Source organism: Pristis pectinata, chromosome 1 (genome assembly GCF_009764475.1).
Source record: "Pristis pectinata isolate sPriPec2 chromosome 1, sPriPec2.1.pri, whole genome shotgun sequence".
Lineage (NCBI taxonomy): Eukaryota > Metazoa > Chordata > Chondrichthyes > Rhinopristiformes > Pristidae > Pristis > Pristis pectinata.
In genome coordinates, this window is record NC_067405.1 from 115,268,495 (window position 1) to 115,295,002 (window position 26,508).

A 26,508-nucleotide genomic window follows, 5' to 3' on the forward strand; every position below is an offset into this window, starting at 1 on the left:
GTGTGATCTCACTCTCTGAAGGGTTGATATTTGGCTATCCCTATCTCTTGCTCTAACCGGAGGCTGCCAGTGCTCAGTGATTCCCCAGATGCAGGTCCTGCATCTAAACTAGTGTCTGTGAGCTGAGCTGATGGCTTTATGTGCCCAGTGACTGACTGAGTTTTTGGCTGAGTGAAGGAAAAACGGGAAAATGGTTGATTGTGGTGAAGGGAATGAGGGCAGAGCAGGTTCATGAGATCTGTGCAAATCAGAAAAGATTGTGAGGTGCAGGATACATGAGGTGTGAGGAGTAGGATTAAAAATGTATTTTCATCCTTAGTGATCTCGGTGCCATGATGTCTATTGGCAGTGTTTGAATAAGGAGCAAGATTATCAGAATTGAACTTATTTTCATTGTAGAGAAGAAATTTGAGAGTGGGAACAATCCAAATAAGTTTTTAAAAAAAATCTTGGACTCTCATTGTGTAACTAGAAGAAGATTGTAAGATTAACAAAGCAAAGCTAGAAAAATGTGTTTTTCTCCAGTTAATTAATCTATGACTTCTGCAATTGTTAATGATGGACTTAACAAACAGATGTTCAAGAATAAGATCGATGTTACAAGGGTAAGAATAAACAATGGTTATAACATTCTCTGTGGAACTTATTGGCCTGGATTCGCTGGTAAATGCCAACATCTGGGACTTTAGCATGTACGTAGTTAAATACAGAAGTCTCAAACTTTACTCACCCATACCATGTCTTTCACAATGCTCCCCGCGGAGTTTAGAAATGGAGCTGGATTTTGATGAGATTTCCCAGGAACTACGCTGGGGAATGAGCTCTTGGATCCTTCACCAAGTTAACCCAGTGTAGGATCCTGAGCCCTTTGGGGAATGTAGAGCAGCAAGGTAAACAATGTAAGAAGCCAGAGCCTGTATGTGTTTGTGGCCTGTTTGATAATGGCTGCGGTGTGAGCAGCTACTCATCTCGGCCGCTGTGACACCACTTCCAAAATCCATGACCCCTACCACCAAGATGGATAAGGACAGCGAGTATAAGGGAACGCCACCATCTGCAGGTTCCCCTCCGAGTCACATGCCATCCTGACTTGGCAATATATCATCAGTCCTTTATCGTTGTCGGATTTAAATCCTGGAAATCCCTACTCAATTGCACTGTGGGAGTACTTTCAGTGGAAGGACTGTAACAGCTCAAGAAGCTTCACCATAACTTTCTCAAGGGAAATTAATTTGCTAGAAACATCTGGGTTCAAAACATGAATAAAGTATAAATAATTTTAATTATGGAACAGTTTCAAGTGATTTTTATTGTTTTCAATCATTTTCAAATTCCACTTTTCATTTTTAATAGTTGTTCAGTATCATCGAGAAATATTTAAAAATCTGCCAGCTGATAGCTTTGACAGCAAGCAAAGCTGAAAGAGAGAGCTTCCAGGGGATTTGGGGCTAGGATTCTGCACTACTCTGTCACCACTAGGACCTCATCACTGAACTCTGAGGCACTTGATTCCAGCAAGGTTGGCCTTCCATATCCTGACACGGGGCTGGGACTGACCAGGGAAATCTAAGCAATTTGTTCCTACACTGCTGACAGGAATGCAGCTGACCTGAGGAACTGGGAGAAATTTTACTGATTTTCATCCTGTTGGAACTTTATTCCTGTTGAAAATGTCAGGAAAATGTTTGAATTGGTAGCAATGATGCAACTTGTATATGTTGTATGGAAGGACTTGGATTTGTGGATGCAGTTACTTCTTCCGTTGATTTCTTTTGGTTAATTACAAGGTGGAGGAATGGAGGAGATCTTTACTACCTGTGTGTCTGATTCAAAAGTAGGCCTGCACTATCATTATGTGAATCTGTCTCAATTCCTTCACTGCTAAATGGTTACCTGCTTTTTGTTCAATTTTCCTAAACTAGCTAGCAAGTCTAGCAAAACTAGTCATTTGATGCATTCTGATGCTGAAATTGCATCACACATTGGCTGAATCCTTCACTCTGTGAATGCAAATTTCCAAAGTGAACTGGAAACTATCTTTATCATTTTTCACTCTGTCCGAAGTGTATTTTCAGCATTGTGCAATTGAATTTCCAAGCTAATATACATCACAAAAAGTATTGTCCAAGGTTATAAAAAGGCTAAAATAAAAAAAAGAATTCACATTTTTCATGAACGTATCTGAGTAATGAACCTTGGTTCTGACTTCTGTGTGATGACCACAGAAGTGTGGTCATTAAATACTTTAGGAGATGTCTCTTGATATATTAAGCATGCCAAGGCCATGTTTTTCTCCCTTGATCCAAGGAATGAGCTGTTTTAATATAAATTTGAATAAAAAAATTGCTGGTTAATAGATAAAGCATCAATATAAGTTCTGAAATACATTTTGTATTTGTCATTGTTTTTGTCTATTTGTTAACATTACTGCTTAATGAAACTATAAACTTTGAAGACAGAAAAATGGAAACTCAAAGAGTTCTACAGAAAAAGCAGTGACCAAAGCTGTCATTTGAAGCTCATTTCTCTATCACTTCTTGATGACTTGATTTTGTATCTGGTACCCAGTTGGAAAAAAAAGAAAAGAACAGTTATTGCTCTTCCTTTTGAGGATGTAACTTCGTGATATTTGCCTCCATTTTATTTTGTACTATTTTAAATTTATTCACTCAAATCTAATTAGATTGAATAGCTTTGAAGAAATATTTTGCATTTGATTCATTTTAGTACTTTGTATATATCTTGTTGTTTACTAATCCCTCGGAAGCAGCAATCAGAGGATTAGAGGGTTCAAAATCTGCCTGGAATCAGGTAGTGATTCTCTGCTGGTATTTGTAGCTGGCCGAGCAAGGGAAAGCAGTCCTCACAGGATGTGGTCAGGGAAACTTTCAGCAGAGATGCACAGGTGGAACTCATCTCCTTGTGTTATTTTTGCCTCCTAGAAATGAGACATCGGAATTCAATTTAGCTCTTGTTGTGGTGAAGCTGTGTTGCTTTTGGTCCCTGGCCTAGCCAGTTAGTGCCTTGGTAAACTGTGCTATAACCTATAGATATTTCTTTTAACTGCAAGTAAGAGTTTATTGTATGGCCTGAAATGAATAAAATCAGCATTGCCAAAAACAACGTGTTTTTTCTTTATCATTGGTGTTGAAATTATGACCAATAATTTGCCTATAGAATATGACACATTTCACAAAGAATGATTTTGAATATTCTCTTCAAAATAAGTCAAATAATATATTTTTGTTCTTTAGCTTACAGTTAATTGTGTCTGAATGATTTCAGTGAAATATAATTATCAAAAATAAGATATGATGTGTAAATTATATACAATATATTGTATAAAGACAATGCAAGTATAAACTGCATCATGACATCTTCCAGAAAAAAATATTTAGTTTTATTTTAATTCAAAAATAGTCCTCCCAAAAGTTACACATGTTCAATAAATGGTACTTTATTTTAGTTCTTAATTTTAATTGTTGGATTTTCATCCAGCTCCCAGAGATTTGGTGTGGTTCCACCAGCTCTTGTGTTTGCGAAGCATGATAAGTCTCACATAGAAGGTGTTCAGCTCGAGAAATCTAACACTAAAGATATTGAATCTGCAATCAAAAGTTCCATGTTGGAAAACTTTGTAGGTATTTTTAATGCTGAATCTTAATATTTAAACAGATTAAAATACATTCTGGTGTCGTCTTGGTATAACACCTATGTAACACACTTTTATGTTCTCATTGAGTTCCATGATTTTCACTTAAGAACTTATATTATGGTTTAGCTTTATCTTTAAAATAATGTATCAGTTTGGTTCAGTTGGTAAATTCTCAATTTTGCAGTAAGAATAAACTGTATTTATGTAGTGCCTCTTCACATCCTCAGGATATCCCAAAATATTTTACAAGTGCTGAGTAGGTCTATCATTGTTATGTAGGCAAAGGCAATATCCAGTCAGTACACAATAAGGTCCCATATTAGCAGATGAATGAATAAAAAGATAATGTCTTCTGGTGATATTGTCTGATTGAGAAATCTTTGCCAAGAGACAAAGAGAGCATCTACCTTTGAAGAAGTACTTCATGGAACCTTTTATGTCTACTTGAGCAGAAAGGCACTTAATTTAACAAATGTTTCTTTATCAATTTCTTTATTGCTCATTATAATTTATCACCTGTCTTTCTGGTTATGTACTTGTATGTGGTTTAATACTTGCTAGTTTGTTCACATTCTGATAACAGCAATCTATGTATGTCAACCAATAGTCAGTCCCAGAAAAACTGGCAGTGGAATCAGAATGGACTGAAAAATCTACCTCTCTGGTCCACTGCTATTGTCATGTTACATTGAGAGAGAATGGAAATCTAATTTGTTGAATGTTTAATAAATGTATACATTTCAATGGGTTTCTTATTTGTGTTCTGATATTAGCATATGTATTTAAGTGTGTAAAACATATTTATCACTGACACTGGGAAATCAGCTTAAAAACTGAAAACTAAATAATGGTATAGGTAGCTGCATCATACTTTGTTTTTTGACTGTTCTTAATGATGCCAAGTCTTTGCAACTGTATAATCTAAAAACTGCTTTTTTTCAATGTTAGCCTGAACTCACAGTGGAAAACCTCCCTTCTTACTTCCAACCACTGAAACCATTACTCATTCTATTTATTGACAATGATGACACCATAACCATGAAAGCAAAGAAAGAACTTGCAGAGTTTAACAAATTAAGAAGTACGAAGACTTATACCACATGTTGGATTGATCTGTGAGTCATAATTTCTTTTGTAGTAACTAACAGGCTTAGGTGATTCAAAGACATTGGTTTCTGCTCAGCTTTATAATAAATTGAAAAAATAATAGAGGCTGTTCTGGCATTGGCACTGGAATGTAGTAATTGTTCTTTTTGTTAAGAAAGTGTTCTCCTTAGCTGTAAAATGTTTTGTGTTATCAGTTGAAATTGCTGTAATCTTGTCTGAAAAACAAAGTTTTAATTCAATTGTGCTTGAACAGCAACGATGGGTATAAAAAAAGACACATTTCATGTTTTTGTGTTTTGAGCAAAATGGAATTTCAGGTTATTTTATTCTAATATGTGATCTATCCAAGCAGGGTACTGATGCAAGCAGTGATTTTTATATCCTGTTACATCAGCTTTAGTCACCCTTCAGCTTGTTCTACTCGTGGAGGTTTTCTTTCCACTGCTTTCAATCTAGATTTCAGGTCATTACAGCTTGCATTATTCGATGAATAAACACATCTTCTCAATATCCAATCATTTAAATTCTTTCTTTATTTTCATGGACAAAAAATAAGAACCTCCCTTTTTTCAAGAGTTGATGTATTGAGCCATAAAAGCTTAACATAATTTCTAGATTTGATGTCAGAACAACTTTATAAACCTTCTTGGAGTGAGTCTTTATCCATCTCCTGCCAAATATGGACTTGGATAGAATGAATTAAATTCCCAATGGCAGTTAGCCCCCAGCACACGCCCAGTAATGCAAAAAGACGCATTTCACTGTGCTTCCATGTACATGTGACTAACAAATAAATATCAGATCTAATATTTTCATTGTGCTGCTGTTGAGAAATTTTATCAATAATGCATTTCCTATATTTTTATTCCACTGAGGCGAAACACACAAGTTGGAGAAGAGATCCTTCAACTATACTTGAACTACCTCCCACAGCTACCAGCTCTCATCTTAGTGCAGCTTGGCTCTGGAAACCATGTGTTTGCATTTCCTGAAGGGCAGGTTATTTCAAGAGTGAATGTGCTTCACTGGCTAAAGAAGGTGCAGGTGGGACAGGAGCAACCCAGCAGTAAGTAAAATTCAGATTTGCCAAGAACTAAATGTTAACAGCAATGCTTAGGTTTTCCTTTATGACATATATTGTCACCAGGTGGATGGAAATCCTCAGCTGTTCTGTTTGCTCCATTTGCAGCTCTAGCAGGAAGGTGAGAGAAGGCTGGATAGCAGGCCAGGACATAGTTATTGGAATTGGTTTATTATTGCCATTTGTACCGAGGTACAGTGAAAAACTTGTCTTGTATGCTGTTCACACAGATCAATTCATTGCACAGTACATTGAGGTAGTGCAAGGTAAAACAACACAGAATGCAGAATAAAGTGTAACAGCTACAGAGAAAGTGTAGTGTAGGTAAACAAGGTCATAACGAGGTAGATTTTGAGGTGAAGAGTCCATTTTATCGTACTAGAGAATGGTTCAATAGTCTTATAACAGCAGGATAGAAGCTGTCCTTGAGCCTGGTATTCTGAATGTTGCCAATTTTTGCCAGCTTTTTTTGGGGTTCAAAGCCTACTAGACATGGAATGAGGTCATCTTCATCAGAGGGGATGTGGCTGGTGAGGGAAAGAGGGTACCGTTACCTAGACCACAAACTTCCTCAGTCACTGAGACTAGCAGACCTGATTAACAAAATGTATCAGACTACTCTAAGTGGGGCCAACTTTGAAGACCTGTCCCATATAGAATACAAACATTTTAAAAACTTGTATTGATCTCTTTTCAAAAGGAGTGCTATGGAGTAATTATAGAACGGAAGTAGGCAATGTTTTCCCTCATTGAATGAAATTGTGACTGATCTGCAACCTAAATAAATATATCCATTTTTACCGCAAAACCTTTAAAAGAGATCTACCATTTTTTGATTTTAAATTAGCAATTGACCTAGCATCAATTAGCATCCACAGAAGTGAGTTGCAAATTTCTGCCACCTTCTGCATGTAGAAGTGATTGCTTATTTCACATCCAAAAGCCTCCAAGTGAAAACTTCTTTCACCTGAAAAAAAACTTGCACAGATTAGACTTTGCATTGGAACAATGACTCCTTTCATTTGCATGGAGAAAAATCAGTGGGAGGGTCAAAGGTGAGCACAGTTTACCCCTGCTTTATGGCAGTTTGCCTAATGGAAATTCACCCTTACTGAATTCACAAATCACTACCCAAAAATTCTGAGATGCTGAATAAAAATTTGCTCTTAAGGAATTTATGTGAGAAAAAAATAACTAAGTTAACACAGTCAGTGAAAGAAATAAATTTTGCCAATTTTTGTCCAGGGTTTATGTTATGGAAAATCATGATATGGATATAACCCCTGTGTAATGCAGGGTTGTACTGTATTAGGTAATTTATATTTTTGAAATGTTTAGTTAACAATTTTGTTTATGTGTGTTAGAATTTTAATTCTTTTTTTTCACTTAATTGGCTTGGTTTTTAGTAGCTTTTGAATGTTTATGGCTGTTTCTGAAGCAACTAGAAAGCATTCAGAGTTATTAACAATATTGACAGCTGACTAAGCTGGCTTCTTAACTTTAGTTATGAAAGTTCAGTGTCAATTTCACATGTACAGTATATTGATGATATTCGGTTGCTTCTCACCACCAGCTCATGACTCCTCCACTGACTCTGTATTAGAGGGTTGCTTGTTTGATATCCATTAATACATGAGCAGAAACTTCCTCTAACAAAACAGTGGAAAATTTGAAGCCATTCAGTTCCAGTCCATTCCCCTGACACTGATGTCATCCCCCTTTTTGGCATTTGTGTGAAACTGAGTCAGTATATTCATAACTTTAGTGTCACACTTGACTCAGAGTTGAACCTAAGACCACATATCTGTGTCATTGCCGAGAAATTCTTTCTCTCCAGAATCTGCACCTATCTCAAGTCATCTGGTGTTGGAAAGTTCAGCCTGGCTTTTGTTACCTCCTACATTTGACTGTTCTCATACACTCCTGGCTGAATTCTCCCCCTCTTCCATCCCTACAATCTTCTGAAATATCTGTATTCTTCCAATTCTGGTCTCTTGATCAACCTCAAATGTAATCAAAACAGCACTGACAGCTGTCTCTGGGTGCCAACGCCTTGAGCTCTTTCCTCTTTCAGAAGCTTATTAAAACCTCTCTTTACCCTGCCTTTTGATCTGCCGTTACATATGGATACCTTAACACCACTCCTGTGAAACGCCATTGCAATGCTAAAGCTGTTGTGTTGTGGCATTTGAAAGCAATTTCCATCAAGTTTCTTTGTATCTTGTTGCACTGCTGATACCAAACTTTATTTTGAGGTTCTTATAATTTGGCAACCATGGAAAGTCCCAAAGGGTAGTTTTGAAATTGTGTTGCAAGTTTTGCAATACTGAATGATAAACATATGCTAGCAATTGAAGAAAAACTGAGCAAGAACAGCTTAGGTTTGCTTCACTTCTCAAAGTGCTTTACAAATTGTAAGATATTTTTTCAGGCATCCAAACAGTAGTTATGTACTTTCTAAAGATGCTTTTATGACATGGATTGAGGGTGGAATTTAGTCCAGGAACATGGAAAATTCCTGGCCTCCTTCTAAATAGTGCTTTAGAATCTATTGTATTCACTAAAATAGACAGCTGTTTTAATGTCTCATGGGTAAGGTGGCACTTCCAATGATGACAGATTCCCTCAAAGCTGTACTGAAGTGTCAGCCTAGGTTATATATTTAATAGAACTTGCAACCATAGCCACTGAGTCATGAGTGAAAGTTCAACCAACTGAGCCAACTGCCATTTGAGTTTGGCTGCAAGGTTCATGTTAAAAATACATTGCAACTCAAAGCAATGGATTGTCCAGACAAAATAAAAATTTGGAACAAAAGTGTTAACAGCAGGGTAGAGGTAGGGAAGTTCTGAATCCTTAAAATAACTGGAAGTTCATATTGACAAATGAGGTACAGACATTCTTTCTCACACTTGTTTGTGTCTCTATTAAACTACTAGCTAGTTATACCACAGAATTTATGAGAGTCCAAAATATTCTGATTTTGCCTCAGAACAACATTTAATATAATTTAAGACCATGTAATCACTCAAAGAGCTGCAGGAAATGTTAACATTGTTAGTTTATTGGATCATTCCTGTATTCTATTTCATTTATAATCTCAACAGACTGATATAATAAATCCAGCAAATAAACCTTCCTGGCCATATTAAGATTAGCAACTAATTCATCTGCATAATTACATTTTATTTTCATTGTACTTTTATGACTGATATTTATAAATCCTGTCCTACATAGAGAGGAATATAAACCCAAGGCAAAAGCGACATATCTGAAAGAAGCCACTTATCTGCCATGTCACAATTGCTGAGGCGTGCTTCATAGATTCCCTTCTATGCATTGCCTTAGTATTACCCTGACTCTGCAGAACTGGTGACTCACTTCTTTTGGTTTGCGTTAGCAACTGAATGATAAGTTGTAGAATTATAGAATCATACAGCACAGCGTTGTGGGCCGAAGGGCCTGTACTGTGCTGTAATGTTCTATGTTCTAGAAACAGGCTCTTTGGCCCACCAAGTTCATGCTGACCATCAAGCACCCATTTATACTAATTAACCCATTGTATTCTCTCGATGTTCCCATCAACTCTCCCAGATTCTATCACATACTGGGAACAATTTACAGGTCAATTAAGTTAAAAACAAACCTGTCTTTGGGACATTGGAGGAAACTGGAGCACTGGAGGAAAGCTGCAAAGAAAATGTGCAAAACTCCACATGGACGGCACTGGAGGTCAAGTGTGAACCCAGGTTGCTGGAACTGTGAGGCAGCAGCTCTACTAGATGTGCAGCTTTGTAGTATAAGTGATGTATGCAAACTATTACATTTTGTAAAACTGGTTTTAAAAAATGAGAAAAAAAACACTGCCCCATAAGTTGAGTGGACCCATCAGGTTGTGTCTGACCAATAGAAGATCTGGAAGGAAAATCCCAACCTTCATTCTGTGCATCATGAAGTACTAGATTGCACTTTGGAAAGTATCTTACAATGAAATTCTACGGCACATCAGAACATTCTGCCATACATTTTTTCAGACCTTTGCCTTTTTGTAAAACATATGATACAAAATCTTCTGGTATGAAAATAAGGAAGACAGAAACCAATCTTATAAGTGACCAATCTTACAGAAATCAATGTAATAAATAAGTTTGAAGATAAAACTAAACCAGAAGATAAGACCATTTTTCACTTGTGTTAATGGTGCTTAATGTGTCTGACTGCAGGTGATTGAGCAATAAGCTGAAGATAGCCTATTTTCTAAAGCTTGCTACTGCAGTTTCTCATAGCTAATTGTATTTGGCAGGCATCAAAAGCATTTACTTGCAGTAAACAGCTGTTATTGTCTGATAGAATTAGTCTTCTGGAGAAATAGTCTGAGATCATGAGTTAAATTGCTTAATAGACGTTTCTGTCAAATGTATTGTTATTACAAGTTAATAATGACGCACCAGAGTTGTAGCATCTCTAAACATGCACGTGGTCAGGATTGCTGAGTGGGTTGTTGTGGTTGAGTTATTAAAGATGCATGGTAGTTCTTGAGGCTATTGTCAAAGTGAATAGGGTGTTTCTGTGTACATGTAAACCTGGGAATATTATTTATAATGAAAATGAAAAATGCTGGAAATACTCAGCAGGTTAGGCAGCATATGAGGAAAGAGAAATAGTTAACGTTTCAGGTCTGGGACCCTTCATAAGAACTAGAAAAGAGAGAAAATAAGTTAGTTTTAGGTGGCAGAAGGGGATGGGTGGAACAAATGGAAACTTTCTGAGAGGGTGAGACCGGAATGTGGCAGGTAAGGTCAGATTAAGCTGCTTTATCTAATGTGTTGCTAATGGTAAAGCTGTGAGACATGCCCAGAAGGCCAGGCATTATGAAAAAGAGTAAAAGAAAAACTGAGCCAAACTTATGACAGGCAGAGCTGGCCAGTTCTGATACAGACAGAAGGAAAGAGCGAGTTAACTAGAATTGGTGAATTCAATATTGATTCCTGCAGACTGCAACATGTCCAGAGGAAAGGTGAAGTGTTGATCCTCAAGGTCTCATTGTAACAGTGCAAGACGCCAAGAACTTTTGTTCTATCACTATAAAATGCTTTGATCAGACTACATCCAGAATAATGTGTCTTGATTTAATCATCTGACAATTTGTGAACATAGAGGTCATGGGAGAGTGGGGACTGGATTCCTCCTGTTCTGGAGGGGAGAGGAAACAGGGTGTATAATTAATATACAAACCAGCCTTCAGCCTACTTCTATTAAACACATTAATCCTTACAAGCAGTGATCAGTCTTGACCTCATAAGATGCAGCGATGTAAACAAATATTGCCTCTATTGAAAATGACTGGTTTCTATTAATCCAGCAGCTGTGGTTTCACATACAGTAGGCAGTCACTTGACATATCAATCACTGTATTTATACAAGACAACGATTAGTTCCTTAACATGTATATGGATATATTTGTTCATGATTGTAACAGGGCAAATATGACGTGACCATGAAATAGGCCACCTGGAGATGGCTGAGACAAAGGGCTATTTTAATTGGATTTGGATCAATTCCTCGAGACACATCTGCAAGTGTGACACACTGATGAGATCAAGATAAGGGGGATCAATGTACTTTAGAAAGATGTGAAACATTCCAGGTGGCCATGAACAGTCATCAATACTGCAAAACTATAGATGAATGGTCCAAGCAGTGCAACTATGAGACATTGTCGAGTAAAGGTATTTGGCACCTTTGAAATACAAATGCCTTCTGTTTCAAACTTGTGCCTAGGACTGTGGGAGCTCCCAAATGGCTACCTGACCACCTAGTCCCACCAAAAAGGGTGATGGTGACATTTGATGAGCAGTTAATTAACTGTCATGTGTCATTATTGCATCTGAAAAGTATAAAACTCTATGTAGTTGAGTTGTGGGGAGATTTTATCACCTAATCTCCCCTGCGTATTTGCTTTTATTGAAGCAATGTTGTTACGTCCAAGGCTTTAGGCTCTGAGTGGCTTTCCAGCCAGAACAACCCCAATTTTGAATTATTGCTCTCACTGTAAGTGTTGAACTAAACACCACAAACATTTACCTATTCTGTTGAAAAATCACATTGCAGGGTCAGAAGAAAATCCGGAATTATGATTAGGAGAGCACAAGCTATAAAATATGTGCTTGCTATCTGGAACCAGACTGATGATGCTTTTATAAATTTGCCTTTGCAGATCTCCTGCAAGATAAGGAGTGGACACCCCCACAAACCGCTTATGACTTTCTCGCCATTATGGATATTGTACGTCCTGGATTTGCAAAGCAGAGGACACCCAATTCTGCAAAGCAGGTTGATGCCTATGAGGATGAAGACGAGACAGAACTGACGAACGATCCTCATGAGGAAGAGGATCACACAGTATCAGCTGCAGAGCCTAAAGGAGAGTCCTTGCCCGAGACATTGCCCAGACCTCCAGTTCAGGGCAAGAAGACGCAGCTCAAGGTTCACAGTGAACTATAATAAGAAAGCAGAATTCACCTAATATCTCAGGCTGTTATCCAGCATCATTGTTTTTCTTGTCAGAAGGATAACATAATATGCACCTGAACATTATATGGCAAAGCATGTAACTCACTGCATAATAAACTTGAGTTAATCCTGCAAAACAATTCAGCATTTTCTGTACAAGCTAGGCAAAAAAAACTCAAGCCGTTTCCATTCGAGGTATTGTCATTTCCTGGATGTCAAACCATCATATATCCTTTCATACCCTAACATATATACACATTTTGGAAAACAAATAAAACTGCAGATGCTGGAATCTGAAACAGACAGAGAAATGCTGGAAGAACTCAGCCAGTAAATCAGTATCTATGGAAAGAAAAAAACAGTCTACGTTTCAGGTCAGTGACCCTTCCTCAGAAGTGAGGAGGTGGGAGGATAGGGAGGAGAGTGCAGGGTTAACAGTTTAAAATCAAAATTGAGAGGCAGGAGTGAGATGTAAGGCAAAAGACCATATGGAGATGGGTTAAGAAAGAGCAGGTGATAAGGAGCATGGGAGCATAAGTATTGAAACTCTTAGAGACACTTTAAAATGTGTTGCTAATGGTCACTACGCATGCTCTTTATCCTCTGATCTGTCTTAACCTATTCCAGATGCAGGGTTTTGACCCAAAACATTGACAATTCTTTTCCTCCCACAGATGCTGCCCAACCCACCGAGTTCCTCCAGCAGATTGTTTGTTGCTCCAGATTCCAGCATCTGCATTCTCTTGTGTCTTCATTAATTTGCCTTCATACAAGCTCTTGTCTTGCTCCTCGCTCCTTCCCCCAGATCTGCTTTTAAACAGTAAACTCTCCACTCTCCCCGTTAGATGTGAGGAAGGGCTGCTGACCCAAGATGCTGACTGGTTTCTCTTTCCACAGGTGCTGCTTGACCTGCTGAGTTTTTCCAACATTACTGTTTATGCACACATTTTGCTTATTTAATATTAGAAAATAATTGGCTGTGCAAAATTAGTAAAAAGAGAGATGCAAGTTTGCATTTAAGCAAACCTAGCAGTTCCAGGTTGGCATAGATTTGATTAGATTATAAATTTCTTTCTTGCTCTGATTTCCTGACTGGATGAATTTAATAGGTTATGCTGAACAACCCTTGTCATTTCTCTCCTCAATTCTCAGTAGTTGTGCCCAGTCTGCTTTCCTGTATGTTGTGAAGGTAAAGTTAGATTTCAGTCTTAAATATGCAATACGTGTTGGCAAGGTGGGACTTAGTCATTCAATCTAGGTCACATTAATGGAAACCAGTTTGAATCATGTACAGAAGTTTGCACTTTTTACATTTAAATAAACCATTCAGATTTATTAATAAATTGAGTTTTTACATATATATAACTAGCAGAACATCCTTTTAGTATGTAGGTAATTCTTTCTTAATTGGTGAAGTCAAAAATGATTGCACTGATATCTGAATTGTATTTCAGTTAGTTACAGACTACAATTGCACCACTTTCAAGGGAATGTAGAAGCAAAATGCTGATCAGGCAGCAGCTGTGGAGAGAGAAATAGTTAACATTTCAGGTTGATGAAAGGTCATCAGCATGATGCATTAAATCTGTTTCTCACTGCGTGGCCTACTGAGTATCTGCGGCATTTTGTTTTTGTTTTGGATTTCCTACATGTGCAGTTCATCAGTCCTGATGAAGGGTCTCAACCTAAAATGTTAACTATTTCCCTCCACTGATGCTGACTGACCTGCTGAGTTCCTCCAGCATTTTGTCTGTGTTTCTGCAGTTCTTTTGCTTGTCAAGGGAATACATGTTGTAATACAAAATCAACATTTTTTCTCAACAATTCAGTAAAACTCCTGGGGGAATAAAGAATGAAACCTGTAGACAGGAATACTTCATATGCTCTTGGATCCACAAACAAAAACACAACTGGTAATTGAATTGATCTTATTATTTCTACGTGAATCAAACCAAGGCTGTGAAAGATTGCAATACACACAAAATGCTGGAGGAACTCAGTAGGTCAGGCAGCATCCAGGCAGTAGGTGGGCAGGCATGGTAGTGTAGCAATTAGCATAATGCTGTTACAGCGCCAGCGACCCGGGTGCAATTCCAGCCGCTGTCTGTAAGGAGTTTGTACATTCTCCCTGTGTCTGTGTGGGTTTCCTCCAGGTGCTTCGGTTTTCTCCCACATTCCAAAGACATGGGTTAGGAAGTTGTGGGCATGCTATGTTTTACAAACCAGCATCAAAAGAAACACTCCAAGTCATGTGATAAGTGTTTAAAAACTACTTTATTAATAACTACTTATGATAATAAGAAAAATAAAAGTAAAAATGTTATAATGTTAGAAGTAAAAATGTTAAACCTTGAACATTAACCCCAAAACTAAACTCGTCGTGTGTGTGTGGCAAATTCCCAAACTCCAAGTCCAGGAATGGTTCTTAAAGTTCAGTTCAGCAAGCCATAAGGTGAAACATGAGCAAAAGCTTCAACAACCACCGTTGTCTGAAGATAAGATGTAGATGTAGAGAGAACATAGAGAGTAATTACGAAATCCAAATGTTCCACGATGGAACCCAAATGACACCTCAGTGTTTACTCGGTAGTGACTTCCTCACCCCGAAAAGCATCCGTATCGTGGCTGTCCACACAAATACCTGTATCCCTCCACAGGTTAACGACAAAGTGGACTCCACCGGATCACTTCACATTTCCATACGTGGATTGCAGTGACAGACAGTTATTGTTTCTCATCCATCGACAGAGAAACTAGCAGGCTGGTGTATCTCTCTCTCTTCTCTCTCTCTCTCTCTCTCTCTCTCTCTCTCTCTCTCCTCTGACTGACCATCAACAACGTCATTCCGTCTTTTATCTTCTGTTGACATAAGCACGCCACACATACCACTATATCTTAAAGGGACATTCACCAATAAGAACCTAGTCCGTAACATATGTTGGCTCCGGAATCGTGGCAACACTTGCGGGCTGCCCCCAGAACACTATGCAAAAGATGCATTTCACTGTGTGTTTCAATGTAGATGTGACTAGTAAAGATATCTTTTATCTATGGATAGAAAAGATATTATGGAGGGAAATAAACAGTTGACGATAAGAGGCATAGATCGAGTGGACAGTCAGAGACGTTTTCCCAGGGTGACAATGGCTAACACGACGGGGCATAATTTTAAGGTGATTGGAGGAAGGAAGAAGGGGGATGTCAGGGGTGAATTTTTTACACAGCTAGTGGTAGGTGCGTGGAACGCACTACCAGCAGAGGTTGTGGGGGCAGATACATTAAGGACACTTAGGAGACTCTTAGATAAACACAGGAATGATAGAAAAATAGGGAGGGAAGGGTTAGATAGATCTTAGAGCAGGATAAGATGTCGGCATAACATTGTGGGCCAATGGGCCTGTACTGTGCTGTAGCATTCTATGTTCTATGTTTCTGGCTTAGGACTGTGAAAGGTTGAATGTGACACTGGTCACAAGACCCAGTTAGAAGCTGTATTGCATGCAAGGATTAGCACTAGCTTTAAGGGTGTCCAGATAGATAATAACAAATTATTGCAGTTATGGTTGTTTAATAATAGCTTAGTTGGGCTTTGTATATTGTGAATGTAGTCTTAATGAATAAAAACATAAAATTGTTTCATGCAAAATTAATAGATTTCACCTATGTAAGTTGCATATTAGGCGATGACTTGCTGTTCACCAGCTGACAAAAAATTTAACTTTAAAGAGAGATGCCAATTTTTTTCATAATTTGACAACACACTATAGAAACTGGGGAAAATAATTTTATAAACAGTTATGAACATAAGTCCAGATGATCATTTCACGGGTGCCTCTTCAATGTAAATCCAAAAGCTGAATACTGTAGCAGTGGACTAAAGTTGCCCAATGAAGATTATGAATATTTTGTGATTAGGGCCGCATATAATTTATATCATTTCATTGCATGTAAATTTAATTTGAATAGAAGAATGATATATAGCAGAAAGAAGTTTTCTTGGGTGAAATCGCCCTGTTTCTGTTCCTATCAGTTTTCTATATAAAGGCAATATCTACATAATCAGAAAGGTCAGGATAGAAAGGCAATGCTTTAGACTGAAACAAGTAGAGGTGTGTTGTGTTCCACAGCACTCTGTGTTGGAAGCATAAATTACGTTGAATTGCGCAAATGCAATTGTGACAACTGCTCCACAGACTAAGCTGTTAAACTAATTGCATCAACTGACTAAACCACAAGAGTAAGATGATTCATAGTAGTCATGTGTCTACTCGCTTTTGAGCTCAACGTGTTATTATTTGAGGCATAAAAACAGAAAGTCAGCCCTAATCTAAAATTCTAGAAATATTGGCATGAGCATTGAGTTGTTATATCAGCATTCTTACAATTCTGATGGGAAAATGAATAATTTAATGAACAAAAATGATTAAACCTAGCATAGCAAAGAGAAGTTCATCAAATGCTTCTCTCAACTCCACCTTCAGCTTGCTTGCTCAAACAGAACAACTGATGAGAAACAGCAATTTAAAAAGTATGTACTTTTCTTTAGATCTGTAGGTAATATTCTGGGAGCACTTACTGGCTCCTCCAGAAATAAAGTTTCTTTCTACGCCTTTTACTAATTAGAGTGTTGAATGCTGGAATCTAATCACCAAACTTTTATCTTGCATTTAAATACTATAGTGCAAACTATGTAAAATATGGCACAAGCCATATTTTTGATATTTGAAATGCGTATCTTTTTAAAATTAAAAATAACTCAACTAAAAATTGACAACGCCCTCCAGTAAAGCAGTGCAAGATAAGATAATGTGGACCAGAGAAAATTTTATTTGTGGGCTTGATTCTGCCAAATTTAGTAGCAGGAGTCTCCAAGGATCAATGAGGGGGAGAGATGGGCAGCTTGGGAGTCGATAGATCATTGAAGGCATATGCATGATCCACTACACAAAGTCACGTGCCCCTGACTTGCAAGAGAGATTGTTATTGAAGTGTGAAATCCATACTTGTTTTCAGTATTGCATATTATTCTGCCTCTCCACTTGATAGAATAATGCCACCAAAGCATTTTGACTCTCTTTGCATGTGTCACAGGTAATAGATAGCTATGGAGTGACCGCATCTTAAAGAACAGTTAAATGATCCTTACCTTATTCACTTTATCATGTGTTTAAGCCATGATTTCAATATCAACTGACTTGGATCCATGCCATGGGAAACAGAAATATTTATAAAGAAAGCATTCGACCACTTTACTATTTGGTGGATCACTGGAACTACATTTGATTCTTTGAAAGATATAACTTCCCTTCAGAGAAAAATACAATATTTTATAGGCTATATTGGTCTAAATCCAAAGCTGATGCAGCAATCTGCATGGAATTTTTAAGCTTTAATTTGAAGTTGACAAATACAAAATGGCTGGCATTGAAGTTTCTGTATATACAGGTCCCAATAATGAGAGGAATAGTCATTTTATTATTTCACTGGTGTTGGTTAGAATGCTGAGAAAATTTCTCCTCTCCAAAAAAGAAATCAAGAAACTTTTTCTCCACTTAAACATCTGTAATGTTGCATGTATATAACATTCTTAACTTATTAAACATCTGGAGGAACTCTGCAGTAGTGTAATCAAACATCAAGCTTAAAAAGGCAACACTGCAGGGAAATTGCTTAAAAGAGTGCTCAGAGGAGGAAAGATGGGGAGGGAGGTTTAGGGAGAGATTCCAGAGATGAAGGCTTGGCAGCTGAAGGCACAGTCACCAATGATAAACTAGGGATGCACATGTGGCCAGAACTGGATGAGTGCAGACATCCCGGATGTTTTGGTGGTGGAGGAAGTTACTGGGATAGTGAGGGCAAAGCCTTGGAAACACAGCATAACACATAGGAGCAGGAATAGGCCATTACACCCTCAGGGCCTGACCTGCCATTCAGTAGAATGATGTTTGAACATCTGTCTCAATGCTATATTCCCAATCTGTCCCCATGCCCCTTGATCCACCTCCTTGTGTATATTCAGCAACTTGGCCTCCATTGCCTTCTGTTGCAGAGAGTTCTACATGTGCACCACCCTCTGTGTGAAGAAATTTTCCCTTTTTCAGTCCTAACTGCATTACTACATATCCTGAAATTGTGACTACTTGTTCCAGATCGCTCAGCCAGGGGAAACACTCGAGTTGAAGCTGGGTCACTGCAGCTGTGAGGCAGCAGCTTCTGTCAGTTTTGCCATTATGCAATCTTGTGACATGAGGCAAGAATGCTGGCACACTCAAGCTACCACTTACTGTGACTCCCAAATGTCTCTAGCTACATACATTGTTAGAGTTAGAAAGGTACTTTAATTATTTTTGTGCAGGCATCCACAAGTGGTTTGTGATATGTAGGCAGTCTGGAACATGTCAAATCCAAAGGAGAAAAAAAGAGTAAGGAATTAAAACTCAATCTCTTAGAAAAGAACATGAAGTATTAAAGTAGCAGTAACCCTACTGTTGTGCACAAAGAGAATAATGTGGATATAAGTAACGCCAGGTTACCGGAAATGTTCTGTATCAGAATTTTCAATATGTTGGCCAATAACCTCCCATTTATATTCGTCCTCTTGGGAGTGTTTGTGACTTTTTCTTGTTCTATTTTAATATTCCAGGAAAGAGAACTCCCATCATATGTCCTGGGGATAGCTTTTTCATTCTTTTAAATAATTTCATTTGCTTTCTTTAAAACTGTTGCCCTTTTAATATCTGCACACATCAGCATGGATCAAAAGGGGGTCAAATCAGGCTTGGAAAAAGTGCACCTTTGCCAATCATCTCCTGGCCTAACCAGATAGGCATAGAAGGACCTCCAGAATCTACTCAAAAATAGATCTGGGAAATTTTCACTTTATAAGCACTAGCTTCTCTCTAACCCACAAAACTAAACATTCCTAGCCTGCTCAGGGACCCTGGAAGCTCTCCAAGCCCAATCAACTTGTGAACTGTGTGACTCCTCACACCACCAACCACCCCCACCCCCCACGACTGGTGATCTCATGACATACTTCCTTTCCTCCAAAATAGTAATTGCAATGTCTTTTTGCATGCAATGTGGCACAAAAAAATAACATAATGCATGAGTGCACCTAAGGAAAGATCGAAGTGTCCAAAAAGCCGAAGATAAAGATTTCTTGTGCAATTGACACATTTCACTCTAATGTTACTCTTAGTGAGACTTTGGAATTGTGTGGACAGCTCATTGGGCAGCTCTGGAGCCGCACAGAGGAACCGTGTTAATTCATCTCAAACTTTTGTATCATTTCTACTCGGTAACATTTTAATCCCACAAACTTCAATTAAAATAAATGGAACCATATCAATTCATATTTTATTCATGAACGGTTTGCTTTTGTAAGCATTTTAAAAAGAATGCTTATAAAATTTTAAAGACTGTTGGAACGTAGCTTTAATTTCAGAAGCTTTCTGATAAAAGGTTATTGACCTGAAATGCTAATTCTGTTTCCCTGTGTACAAGTACTTCCAATCTGATGAGTATTGCCAGCAAGTTTCATTTTTTTTCACTTTTGTTTGCATTAGCTTAGTTAGATAATTTCTGGAATGGTTTTTGGCAGTTAAAAGCACTTAGCATCAGAGTGAGAGCTCCTATCATTTTCTGATGCTAAGCTCCGGTACGAATTTAATTGGCCTAAATCCAAACAGATCGATGTCCTGTTACAAAATAACATAGATATTAAATTAGACAAGGCTCGAAAATGGAGATGTCGGAAATCTGAAATAAAAATGGAAAAGGCTGAAACTACTCAGCAGGTCAGGCAGCATCAACCGTGTTAATGTTTCACATTGCTGACTCTTCATTAGAACTGATAAAAGCTAAGTTGCAGAGAAGGGAGAGGGTTGGAAAGAACAAAGGGGATGTTTGTCAATCTGCATCCATGGGGAGAGAAGCAGATGACAAATTGGGTCAAGGTTCATTCATCGGAACACTTTCTCTTCTGACAGATGCTACCTGCCCTGCTGGTGATTTCCAGCATCAACAGCTTTTTTGCTCCAATTTTGACAAAGATGTGGATTTTAAGAAATGCCATAAAGGACAAGAATGAGGTAGAGAGGCCAAGAAATTCCAAGAGAAAGGACCTTGATGCTGTATGCAATACTGGCAAAGTTAGAGCAATTACATTTGGAATTATTAGGGAGCCAAATTTAGTGGAAAGGAGTTTACTTTCCTTACTTACTTACAAAAGGAGAGGTGAGACTGGGGAGGGATGTGACATTTACATAGATGATTAGTATTGGCAACCAATCAAAGCTATTTTTAATTTCCCCGACTGACCCTGCCCCAACTAACTCCACCAAATAAACTGGCCAAAATTTTGACTGCGCCTAATTTAAGTGATTTTAATGCCCTTGTCAATCCTTTTATGGTTAGATTCAGGCAATCTAGGGTCTTCTTCTTAGACAGTCCTGCAGGATTGAGAATAACTTACTTCCACTCTGGCTTTGGGAGTTTTGAGGTGGCTAATGAAGTTAATGCTGGTTGGAGATGGCTGATGAAGCTGTCATGGTTCCGAGTGCTGGTTCTCGATTCTGCGCCTTATTCCCATTGATGGGGCCTTGTTGTGCAGCACATGGTTTCCATGCACTACTATTTGCCTAATGACACACAGCTGAGTTCCATCAGGAGACTAGTATAAGAACCCTGGTTTCACAAACACTGATTGCCAGATTATTGGTCTATCTCTGGGTATACTTTGTCTCCTGGCTGCTTAGAGCTGTTAACCCTAGAGCATTTGTGGTTTCTCCTAGAGAATCCTGTTTCCGTGTCGGGAATCCGTCTCAGAGTCCTGAAGCAAAATTCCTTCTGTTCGTCATTCTGCTTTCGGTACAGAGGAAGCATCCTGACTCCGATCTCGTTCCGGTGTTCTGCGTTTGGGTTCTTTGCGATCTCGCTCTTCATGTGAGATTGTAACAGAAGCAGGTGGGTGTGTAGTCTCTGAAATGGTGCACTCCTTCCACTACGTATGTAAGCTCCTGATTCATGGCCTTGAGTTTATCAAAACCATCCTGAATGCTCCTTCTCCACTCTGAGCAGGCATGGGTCAAAGGCCCTCAGGAATCAGTGAGGATGTTGCACTTCTTCAAGGAAGCAATGAGCACATATATGAATCTTTTTCTTTGTTTGCCTAGTAATTTCTAGAGCAAGGGACAGAGCATCTGTTTGTTACAGGAGGCTGGTGCCAGGCATATGTGATGTGTCCTGCCCATCATCGCTGACTGAGTTTAACTTGGGCCTCACTGCTGGGGATAATGGCCTGGGATAAAAACTTATTGATTCCTTGAAATTATTTTGGCACAAGCTTCTTTCTTTTTGTAATGTGAAAATGGTTTCCTATTGTTTATCACTTACAATACTTTGAGAAAGATAATCCAGCTCTTTGGAAAAGTATAAATTAGGGCTCTTGCTGAGTTTAACTCAAGGTAATTTTCTTTACCGACAGAATTGCTGCCATTCCAGAGAATGGAAATACAATTCACAAGTGGTAAATGAATGGAGTTACGTGATTTTGTGTCGACAGGGTCCACCAATACAGCAGCCCACTTTACTGTGTATATAAAATATATGCCTTAATATAAGTGATAAGATAAGATTTCTTTATTAGTCACATGTACATCAAAACACACAGTGAATTGCATCTTTTGCGTAGAGTGTTCTGGGGGCAGCCCGCAAGTGTCTCCATGCTTCCGGCGCCAACATAGCATGCCCACAACTTCCTAACTCGTACATCTTTGGAATGTGGGAGGAAATCAGAGCACCAGGAGGAAACCCACACAGACACGGGAAGAACGTACAAACTCCTTACAGACAGCAGCTGGAATTGAACCCAGGTTGCTGGCGCTGTAGCAGTAGCGGTTAGCAAAACGCTATTACAGCGCCAGCGACCCGGGTTCAATTCTGGCCACTGTCTGTAAGGAGTTTGTACGTTCTCCCTGTATCTGCGTGGGTTTCCTCCCACATTCCAAAGACGTACAGGTTAGGAAGTTGTGGGCATGCTATGTTGGTGCCAGAAGTGTGGCGACACTTGCGGGTTGCCTCCAGGACATTCTACGCAAAAAGATGCATTTCACTGTGTGTTTCTATGTACGTGTGACTAATAAAGATATCTATCTAAAATATATGGGAATATAACAGAAGGTGTGCTATCAGTGCTCAGTATTTTGATATTTGCTGAATACACTGTCTTGGCCACCTTCGGATGTTCATCCACCAGAACCATAGGTCTTTCCATTGGGAAGTATTATGCGGAGTTCATGCGGTGGCCTTGGAAAGATCTTGAACTGCACATGTTCCATCCTCAAACAATGTACTCCATTCACTGAACAAACTTATGAACACTGGTTATGCTACCGGACTTCCAACAGAGATCATATTGAAATACCACTATGGCAAATAATGGAATTCACTAAGTCAGACAACTTATAGGCTAATATCCCCCCCCAAAAAACATGAAAAATTCCAAATACCCAATTGGTTCACAAATGTTCTTCAGGAATTCAAGCCAGCCACCACTATTTGTTCTGGCCTACATGTAAAACAAAATCCACATGCCTTGATTGATTCTCAATTGCTTCTGTAATTACACAGAGAGCTGCTCAGTTATAAACAATCCAATAAAGTTCAAAGGAATATCTGCCGTGACAAGTGGTCTCCAAGAAGCAGAGAGCCTCATTGTTGATCTAAATTGTCAGGGGTGGTGTTCTGTACCAGGGACAGGTTGGGAGATAACCACAGTCTTCCAGATGTTTGGAGTAAGATCTTTACCTTCACATACTCCAGTGAAGGAGTGAATGATGATCAGGTGCTCAGTTTCACATAAACAAGCATCATCTGTTTACTGGAATTTGGTGACTGAGGTTAGGGTGACTTTGGTTCAGGAGTGAAAACAGTAAAGGTTGAAGAGTCTGTTGTTTCATCTGCAGATTAACTCCACTCCAGCAGGAAGCTTGTTGGAGGTGAGGTGCAATGTTGCAGTGAGGAAGACTGAGAAGAGGTTTGGAGCAATGATACAGTCCTGCTCAATCCCAGTCTACAATCTGATTGAGTCTGTGGATGAATCACTTTGTGCATGTTGTCATGTAGTAAACATATAGTGGTAATGAACTTCTGAGGACTGCCAAATTTGAGAAGGATTTTCCATGATCCCTCTTGATTAGTAGAGTCTGAAGCCTGTGAAGTTGAGAAAGGCCATGTACAGTGGTTGACGCTGCTCTCTGTATTTTCTTGGGTTTGGTGTGTGCTGGATATCATGTCTCTTTGTGCCTCTTCATGGGAGGAATCCAGAGTGCAGCTGTGGGAGGAATTCTTCAGCCAGTGGTAGTCGTCAGCTGAGGAGAAGCCTTGAGTTAGTTTTCCCTTTGGCCTTGTTTCCGTCTTTGAGGATGGTCACAATTACAAGCTCCAAGATCCCTTGTTAGGCTCCTAGCCTCTCAGATGAGGGACATGAATTACTTCTCTGCCATGTTTTAATATCTCTGGAGATTTAGTCTACTGCAGTGACATTGTTGTTTTCAGCCTTCAGGACATCATCTCAATTTCTTGCAGACTGGGATAGCGTCAATAGTTTGCTGTGGGATGGATCTAAGGATATGTGTGTCAAAGATAATTTTATTGAAGAGAATTGCAATGTGCTCTTTCCTGTGGTCCCCTACTACCATCCTGCCCTTGACAGGTTTTTTACTGTTCTTGGAACTTGGTGGGTAGGATCACTGGATGGTTACACCACAGATGTCTTGACATTGTTGAAAAGCCTTCTCAGGGTCAGTTGGTGGAATACCTGTGCTCTTTCCCCTGCCATCTGTTTTTCAGGTCCTATGCTTCATTTGTTGAACCTTGGCCTTCAAATACCCGTGGATCCTCTCTAATTCCCTTGAGACACAATGGTGATTTCTGGTCACACAGCATACTGAGTTTTCAAACTATTAGTTGGCAGATGTCCCAGATATTTTTGTGAAGTGAGACTCAATGTTCTTTGGTAGAAAAAGTCAAGTTGAGTCTATTATCAAATTGAGTTTATTTTCATATGCGTGGGTGCAATGAGAAACCTACTAGCAGCAGAATCACAGGCACATAGCATTAGAGACACAACATTCAAAAATCCTGGACTGACTCTTACCTAACCTGGTGTAACATCCATCGACTTGGACCCGAAATGGTGATGCAACAGAAATGCTGCCTCAGGAAAATCAATATTAAGGGAGTCAGATGCCCCACAAGAGAGTTCATCACAGTCAGAGCCTCACAAAAATCTTGCTGAACCTCAACCAACAGGGGCCACAGAGTTTCCACGGTGTTCAGTCTGCCCTGAAGCCCCCCAACATTCCCCCACCTGTACTGCCATCCAAAAAGGACAGAAGAAACTAAAGAAAGGGAGCAGCCCCCAAGCATACTCCACAGCTCAACATCATGACTACTCCTTGATCTCAGTTCCACTTATCCTGAACCCCAGATCGCATGTTTCCCTTAAAAATCTATCAGTCTCAGCATGAATACAGGCAGTGAGTGAACATCCACAATCCAGGGGTGGAGAGTTCAAGGCAGTTTGAATCCAGGTTTGAGAATTTTCTTTCTGTTTTTACTTCTTCTTGCCTGTTTTATGAATTTGTTTGGATCTCCTGTCTTTCAATTTCTTTTAAATGAATTATGTTTCCTTGTTTTATGTTAAAATAATTTCTGCAATCTGGTCACAGCTCCTGCTTTTCTGTTAAGTGTCTGAAAAGTTACTTTAGCCATTTTATCTCCTTTCTGATTCCTTTAATCTTATTTAAACACTGATCATTTTTACTTTCTTCATTTCTGGTTTAGAATTACAACTGGTGTGTTAACTTGTCTTAATTTCCGTTCACAGATGCTGTGGATTTGTTTTTGCTCTGATTGTTGTAATGCTTTAACTATGTTATGCACCTCACATGGCTTGTGATGAGATGGTGTAGGTCTAAAGGTTCCTTGGCATCTTATTTTCACATTCAATTCATGCACTGCGTTTTCTCCACAACTACAGCCAGCTTATGTTGACAAATGGCTAAACCGAAGACAGACTATGCCTAACATCAATCCATTAAGAAATAGTCTATAAATAAAATTTCAACTGACAAAATTGCCAACTGCAGCAATGAACCAAACATCTTCCTGCCGATAATTCTTTCCTTTCAGAGAAAGATTACTGAACATTTTGGTTCTGGGGTGATTAGATAACTCCCTGGAAAAATACAACCATAGAATGAAAGGGAAGCCGAAAGCCCAGTTTATATAATTAACCAATAACAGTTCATAACTGGTATACTTAAAAATAAATTACACAGCTTGTGACAATAGCTCCCTTTATGTCCGTGAGTCACTATGGAGTTTTGATGTAATTCTGGACATATAAGCTTAGTAATTGCTGTTATCCTATAACTTGTTTTTATACCATATCTTGCCTCTTCATAAGAAATGATTTAATCCATTGTGTTTTTTTAAATATAGAAATTGATATAAATCATACAGCACAGAATGAGGTCACTTGGTCCCACATATCAGCTCTCGAAAATTAGCCCCTCACTTTCCTTTTTCTCCATTGCCCGATCTTTTTTATCCCCTTCAAGTGTTCATCTACTTCCCTTTTGAAAGTTACTATTAGCACCACACCAGAAACCCACTTTCAGTGGTCACAACTCAATGCAGAATTTATTGTTCAGTTTTCTCTTGTACTGTATTTGAGAAAACTAGATGCTGGAAATCTGAAAAATAAACAGAATGCGCTGAAAATACATGACAATTCAAGCAGCATCTTTGAAGAAAGAAACAGAATTAATGTTTCAGGTGACGGCCTTTCGTCGGAAGTGGGAAAAGCTACAATTGAAATGTTCGATTTTAAATCTGTATTGCCTGCTTATGAACGTTTCTACCACAAGAACTCTTTCTTTGATATCTTTATCAAAGCTTCTGTTACACTTCTCTTCTGTAAGAAGAACAAATCCTTCATCCTTGGGATCATTCCAGTGCTGTGGGGCTAAAATGATACCAGTGATGAGTCCAATCATTTCTCATCCCATCTGCCCTGTGAGGTCGTGTCCAACAGCTCACCACCCCAAATACCCCAGCCATTGGCTTCCCAAAGGTTCTCGGG

General features: G+C 38.8%; 1 protein-coding gene across 3 annotated transcripts in view; it reads left to right on the forward strand.

Moving 5' to 3' along the window:
- txndc16 (thioredoxin domain containing 16) overlaps positions 1 to 13,501 on the forward strand; it is an 88,524-nt gene extending 75,023 nt beyond the window's left edge. For all 3 annotated transcript variants that reach the window (XM_052023000.1, XM_052022983.1, XM_052022992.1), the window contains exons 17-20: positions 3,499 to 3,637; positions 4,604 to 4,770; positions 5,638 to 5,828; positions 12,061 to 13,501. In XM_052023000.1, coding sequence (XP_051878960.1) covers positions 3,499 to 3,637; positions 4,604 to 4,770; positions 5,638 to 5,828; positions 12,061 to 12,347 — 784 coding nt within the window. In that variant the 3' untranslated portion in view covers positions 12,348 to 13,501. The remainder of the gene's footprint in view (positions 1 to 3,498; positions 3,638 to 4,603; positions 4,771 to 5,637; positions 5,829 to 12,060) is intronic.
- Positions 13,502 to 26,508: the final 13,007 nt, after the last annotated feature.